The 7,756-nt window shown below is 36.8% G+C and overlaps 1 protein-coding gene across 1 annotated transcript in view; it reads left to right on the top strand.

The window, feature by feature from the left end:
• The first annotated feature begins 934 nt into the window (after positions 1-934).
• The window catches only part of Coq4 (Coenzyme Q4), a 47,298-nt gene continuing 40,476 nt past the window's right edge, over positions 935-7,756 (top strand). The window contains 1 exon segment of the mRNA XM_090396661.1: positions 935-1,065. Coding sequence (XP_090252787.1) covers positions 948-1,065 — 118 coding nt within the window. The 5' untranslated portion in view covers positions 935-947.

The raw sequence follows: 7,756 nt of genomic DNA, 5'->3' as shown, positions 1-7,756 counted from the left end.
TACATCCTTAAGTTTGGGAAGCATGGTGTAGAGGATTGGACTATAATATTCCGTTTCTTATTTGCTAAATGATTTGTAATTGTATGGAAGAATTATATTTTATTATTTTATATTGTTAAGTTTTTTTATTATTCACTAGAACAATGTCTCTAAAATAATAAATAAATTATTTATATGGACTTTTTCAATTGAAGGTAAGTTTGCTGATATCATACGGAGGTAGAAGGGTTTTTTTCACCTGGAAACTCGGGTTTTTCATCCCGTGTACAGACAAATCGGCCCTTCAGAACAGACGCAATTTTCAGACAAAAAATACTTGTGGTAGTTGTGGGCGGCATGGCGCTGATGTAGATGATTTGTAGTAACGACTCGGTAGTGGTGGAGACGGAGAGTTGTACAGTGGGTGTCCTCCTGCGATGAGTCTTCGGACTCCTTGGAGGTGTCACGAATAGTAATAATAATTATGTTTAATATGTATGCCGTGCATTCACGTCGTCGTCTCGTTAAAGGTTTTTTTTTTTTTTTTTTTTTAGTGAGCCGGGGGTTAAGTGCTATTCATATATTTAATTCATTTATTTCTATAATCATCTACTTTCGGAAGGTTCACTTTTGCAAATTTTACTGTTTGTTTATTTATTTAGTTAGTTCCTGGCTTATTAACATTAACTTTATTCTGATATCATATTTAATAAATTTTTGTCTAGGCTATACCACAAACTGAATCAAAAATTCACTTATTTTCCATTGTTGGGGAATGGGGAATAAGCCCGGGCTAACTATTTTATTTACAAAGTGGGAAAACAAAGGTTTTATGAACACTCGAGTGCACAAGAGCTCATCTTCAACAGATCATACATTAGGAAATTCTTCTCATAATCTTTCCGATTTCCATTTATGCCGCTAGATGGCGATCGTCATCATTTTGCTTGTTACTTTGCTTTTCTTTGATGGCTGCTTCTTTAAGATCTCGCGTAGTAATAGGTTGGTTACACTCGATTTCTCAACGAATTTGCTCCTCAAAAAATTCTTACCGTATTATACACAGTGCGGTTGAACGGTACCAAGGTAAGTAACTGCAGACAATTCGTTTGTTCAGCGAATATCATTCCATATAGCATTTTTTTTTTTTTTTTTTACTAAGAAGCACGCGGAAAAATGCTTTAGATTACTGGGAGTTTTATAAAACATTTTGAGGAGTAAATATGTTTCTTTTCCGTATCATTTCCCCAGTTGATTGCCGAATAGCTGTGCGTTGATTGTATCTGATTACTTAACAAATATGATCATAAAGTTAATTTATGGAGGTAAGTGAACAGCTTACGACAGTTAATGCATTTCCGCATATTATTTGTTTATACTAAATATGGAGAAAGCATTTTCCTGCTTTACGCATGCTTGAATTTCGAAGTTTCATGTTAACGCATTTGAAAATTTATGCGAAACTTAATGCATTTTAGCAGATATCTTGCCAGATTTTTAGTCAGTATCTTCAGAGTACAAACTACGATTGTTATTATTACGTGACATTTCCATGGGATGCAGGGATTCACGTGCGAATTCATTCTACTGCACAAGACTACATAATCTGTCTAATTCACCACATAACCCACAATCTGCACTATGCTCAATGCGGAAACAGTTCGATTTGTAGCTGAAAACAAGTAATTTAGTGTCATATCATGGCACCCTTTGATGTTCAAATAGGTGATTAATTCAGTAATTAACCCGCCTTTTATGCATATTACGTATTTATGCTTATAATATAACAATTGTAATTTGTACCTGGAGATACTGATTAGAATTCCAGCGAAATATTAGAAACGATAGTTCCATTTGCATCTTGGACAGATTACTCTCTGTTGCAGAATAAAGAAAAAAAATTCGGAAGCTAACAAAGTAATGGGAGGGGTTTGCAACAACAATACTGTGTGCATATGTGTTTTAAATAAAACAGGGAAATTGGTAGTATCAGTCTGAACACTTTGAAACTTTTATTTAGAATTTTGACATTATTTTCATAAACCACAGGAAGTAAATTTCATTGTAGCAAGTGCATCGCCTGATTGCATGTACTTTACCAGGTTTCAGTACTTTTATTATGATTGACAGGACATTTATAGATCATTGTAGCATTCTCATATATATATATATATATATATATATATAATCTGAAAACAAACCCCAACTCAACATCACCAGAGTTAAAGATCGGTACTATCAACGTAAGAAGCCTGAATGGCAAAGAAATGGAGCTAGCTGAGGAATTAGATAAGTACCAGATCGACATAATAGGGGTGACTGAAACAAAAAAGACCAAAACTGGTGAGATCTTTCTGAGCAATAAATACAAAATGTTATATTCAGGCAATGACAATCAAGGAAAAGAATGAGTAGCCATAGTATTCAACACAAAATACGAGGCTAATCTTCTTGAATGGCAGTCAGTCTCAAGTAGAGTAATGTGGGCAAATATGAGAATGGGGAACTGGACAATGAGACTTATTTGTGCCTATGGTCCCACAGAAGGTTCTACTAAGGTAGAAGTGGAGGAATTTTTTGAGGCTTTAGAAAAAGCAACTGACACGATGAAAAAGGAAAAGTTGGTCCTTGTTGGGGATCTAAATAGTAGAGTAGGAAATGATTGTGAGACATACAAAAATATTTTGGGAAAATTTGGAGAAAAGAGCAAAGCTAATAATAATGGCAAATATCTGTTGGACTTCTGCTCAGGACATGGACTGGTTATTACTAACACCATGTTCCAACATAAAAATGTGCACAAATTCACATGGAGAGAAGAGGCTAGGAATAAGAAAAGTCTCATTGACTATGTTATTGTTGATAGTGATGTTTTCTCCCTGTGCAGGACACCAGAGTGTACAGAGGATTTGAAATTGGAAGTGATCACTATTTAGTCTTGAGCAGGATAAAATTGAATTTCATATTGAAAAGAATAACATGTAAGAAAGTTTTAAAGCGAATAAAAGTTGAGCAGCTCTCAGATGTGAACTGTAGACTAAAATACAGAAATATTATTGAAGAAAAAATGAAAGAGTTTGAGAACAGGAATCAAACCTTGGAGATTCAGTGGCAAACTCTGAAGGAAACATTGATTGATTCTGCCAGAGAGGCATGTGGTGAGGTTGTGTGCAAGGATAAAAAAATCAGAACTCCCTGGTGGACACAGGAAGTTAAAGAGGCAGTGAAGGAAAAGAAGAAAGCATATCAAAAGTTCCTGGCAAATAAGTCAGCTTTTACAGAATACAGAGACAAATGTAAGAAAGCTAAACAGTGTGTAAAACTAGCTAAACAAAAGTCATGGGAGGACTTTGGCAAGAATATAGAAAATAAATATCAAGAAGGTGGCAAAATATTCTGGAGGTTGTTGAAGAAGCTTAGGAATGGAGGAAAGAGTGCTGTAAAAGGAATTAGAGATGATAAAGGTGAAATGAAAACAGGAGAAAAAGATATCCTTGAAGTATGGAGTAATTACTTTGAAAAACTGCTAAATGAAACAAGCAGTGATGACAGCACAGTGATAAAAAACACTGACCAGGCATGCAGTCAGGAATACATATCCATACTTGAAGTAGAAAAAGCCATCAAAGGCTTGAAATGTGGAAAGGCAGCAGGAGTAGATGATATTCGACCAGAAATGCTGAAGTATGGTGGTATAAGAGTCTTACAGTGGCTGCACTGCATAGTTCAGAAAGCCTGGACAGAGGGACGAATTCCCGATGATTGGAGTAGAGCTCTCATAGTACCCATATATAAAAAGGGCAATAAAACTGAATGTGAGAATTACAGAGGTATTTCCCTACTGAGTGTTCCTGGCAAGATCTATGCAAGTATACTTGAGAAACAGTTGAGAAGAATTGTGGAAGAACAAGCTGGATTCAGGCCAAATAGAGGTTGTCAGGATCAGATCTTCACTTTACGACAAATAGTCGAGAAAGCATGGGAATATAACAAAGATCTGTATTTAAGTTTTGTTGATTTGGAAAAGGCATATGACAAAGTGCCAAGAGAGAAGCTATTCAATACGCTGCAGTTATATGGTGTCGATGGGGCATTATATCAAGCAATACTTAGTCTTTATTTGAGTTGTGAGTCAGCAGTTAGAATTGAAGGAAGTACAGGAAGATGGTTTAATGTTAAATCTGGTGTGAGACAAGGATGTACATTATCCCCTCTGTTATTCATTATCTATATGGATCACATTATGAAGGAATGTGGTATTAAACCTGATATCAAAATTGGAGATGTTAATGTCAGCTCTTTGCTTTATGCGGATGATGTTATACTTCTAAATAAATCCGCTACAAGTCTGCAAGATTCTCTGACTAAATTGAATAGCTGTTGTAATAGATATGGTATGAAGGTCAGCAATAAAAAGACAAAGACAATGAAAATAGGCAGAATCATTGAAAATGTCAACTGTGTTGTGAATGGAGAACCTGTGGAACAAGTAAAACATTTTAGCTACTTAGGCACAGTTTTTACTGAAGATGGTAAACTAAATATAGAAATAGACAACAGAATCAGCAGAGCTGGTATCGTGGGAAGTCAATTGAATAAATTCATATGGAATAAGAAAGAAATTAGTCGGAAGACTAAATTAGCTGTATACAAGACTGTGTTCAAACCAATTTTAACTTATGGATCTGAGAGCTGGGTCAGAAGTAAAACACTTGACCAAAGACTAGAGACCACAGATATGAGAGTCCTGAGAAAGATTAGAGGCGTGAACAGATGGCATCAATGGCAATATCATATTAAAAATGAGGATATTAGGAAAGAACTTGACATTGTCAGCATCCAGGAATGCGTTAGCAGAGCTAATCTCAGATGGTATGGTCACTTAAATAGAATGGGAGAGGAAAGATTAGCAAAACAAGTGTTCTCTGCCAGGTTGGCAGCAAAACGACCCAGAGGAAGACCAAGATATAGGTGGATTGATACGGTACAAAGTGCCTTAGACGATAGAAATATAAGATCTGATAATGTTGGAGTCTTGACAAGTAACAGACTGATTTGGAGGAAAATTGTAGATAGGAAGTTAGTAATGATGTAATTTTTTCATGTAGTACTGTCATATCCTGTACACCCCTTGAGGGTACATGGCAGGAATTTGATGATGATGATGATATATATATATTAATTCAGTAATTAACCCTCCTTTTATGCATATTATGTATTTATGCTTATAATATAACAATTGATTAACATAAATTAACTTTCCCTCTTTGGAGATATCTGTAGCTAAAACTAATACATGGAATGAGACCACATTTTATATTGAGACTTTCGAAGGCATGGGGAGATGAATTCTGCAAAAAAAAAAAGATTTAGTACCAAAAGTCTGTGATAGGGGAAATTTTGGTGCTGCCGGAGCCAAAAGCAGTCAAATATTTGCAGTAAATGTAGGCAAAAAGGATTATGCAAATTTTACTGTGCATACCATACGTGACAGCAGCGCCACCAATTCCACTTAAAAGGGATTGGGAACGTTCAGGCAGTTATTCGAATGACTGGTGATTTGTTCTCAATATACGTCCTACCTCGCCTCTTTTAAGTTAAAACAACTTAACAAGTAAAGTTGTTTTAACTTAAACAGTGCAATACCGTGGTGGTGGTGGCCCTTCGGGAATTTAGAGGGCTTCATAACCTGCGTACAGGTCCTATGTCAGCTGTAGCACTAAGAGCTATGATTAAGAAGTTCATAGAAACTGGATCACTAGGAGTTAGACCTGGCAGGGGACGGAAAGCAGTGCAAGAAGAGACAGTAACAGATGTTGCTACTATGTTTGATGACACACAGACCAGTACTGGTCCAAGCTCGTGCTATAGCTCGTAAACTTGATATGGCTTATGGTACATTCTGGAAAATCTTATGGAAAATGCTTCACTTCTATTTGTATAAGTTGAGTCGTGTGCAAGCACTAACTACTGCAGATTATGATAAGCGCATGACCTTCACTCTAAAGTTTCTTGCCCGAATGGAGGTCGATAATGACTGGCCTTGGAGAATATTGTGGGGTGATGAGGCTCATTTTTATCGGAATGGGTTGGTCAACACTCACAACTGCAGAATTTGGACATCTGAACATCCTCAACCGATCCAGCAAGTACCACTGCATTCTCCAAAAGTAACCTTGTGGTGTGTGGCTTCACAGCCAATTTCATAATAGGACCATACTTTTTTGAGTGTATTACCCCTATGGGTCTTGTAACCTGCTCCATTACTGGAGAGATTTATTGATGAATGCTGGAAAATTTTGTCATTCCTGCATTACAGCAAAGACAATGTTTGGACTCCATAATTTTTATGTAGGATGGAGTATGGCCACACATTGAACGTTCAGTACAGTGCCTTTTATGCCAGCATTTCAGTAATGAGAGGATTATCAGTCAGTTCTTTCTGACAGCATGGCTACCTCGATCCCCGGACATCACTCCATGTGACTTTTGGCTGTTGGGGGTATTTGAAATCCATTGTGTATGTTGGTGGCGTTCCCAACTTGCATATCTTGAAAGAGAACATAAAACGGGCTGTTATGAACATCCAATCTGACTCTCTACACTCAGCTGGAGAGCATGTCGCAAACTGGATGCAATTTGTTGTACATAAGAGAGGTCAGCACATTGAAAATCGTGTATGTGGTCCAGGGGACCCTGATTCTGATGAATAAAACATTTCCATATTTTCCATCAATCACTGCATTAATTTCTGTGTCTCTCACAAGTTGTTGTTGTTTTAGTTTAATTATTAGTATTATTCTTATTATCATTGTAATGTGCCACATATCCAGCTGGAATAAGTGGCATGGCTGTCACTTACACCGTCGAAATGTTATTATTCCATTTTATCTGCCTTTAATGCAATCATGGGGAGATGATTTCCACGAAATCATCTCCCCACATCTTCAAAAGTCTCGATATAAAATTTGGTCTCATTCCGTTTATTGGTTTTAGCTACAGATGCCTCCAAAGAGGAAAAGTTATTTTATGGCCACCCTGTATATATACACACACACACACACACACACACACTAGTGGCCATAATTGTGGAAACCTTTTGGAAAAAGTGTATTTCTGAGGTTTGATGGCTCATAACACCACTTTTGTTTGGAGTAATATCATAAAATTATATATCGATGGAAAGTTAATTTTATCAAGAATGCAGTGGCGTACTCAGGATTTAATCTTGGAGGGGCCGAGTTGAGTAGACGTTTTGCGAATACACACTACATGTGAATACACACGCATACGACCTATAACTGAGCATCTGCAGTGATCGCTAATTCATAAGTAGCACACAACATAAATAAAAAAAATGAATTTTAATTAGGAAAAGCTTTTTGGAACTTTTTTTAGTGTTTCTTCCTTTTCTTTGGGGGGTGCCCGGGTCCCTTGCCCCCCCCCCCCCCCCCCTCTGGGTGCGCCACTGCAAGAATGTAATGCAATAACTTTTATGAAGGATTTTTTTTATTAGAACAGCAGTTATAAAGAAGAAAAGTGAAACACATAAAAAAACGAAATATACAAAAATTCTCACAATGGGAGTTAATGCTTAGCTGGGTAACCGTTAGCATTAATTGCGGCCTTACAACGCCTTCCCATGGAGTGAACCAAGTTTTTTAGTTCTGCAGCTGTTATAATGTGAAACCAAGATTGAATTATTGCTTCTATTAATTGGGTTTTATTGGCAAGTTGCTTCTGACTAACAAGTTTCATTAGTCGGCTCCATAGATTT

This window comes from Typopeltis vanoorti, chromosome 8 (assembly GCF_054136105.1).
Source record: "Typopeltis vanoorti isolate ZY-2024b chromosome 8, IOZ_Tvanoo_1.0, whole genome shotgun sequence".
In the NCBI taxonomy this organism is placed as follows: Eukaryota; Metazoa; Arthropoda; class Arachnida; order Uropygi; family Thelyphonidae; genus Typopeltis; species Typopeltis vanoorti.
Note: the sequence above shows the minus strand (reverse complement) of the source record. Positions and strands in the feature narration are given on the sequence as shown.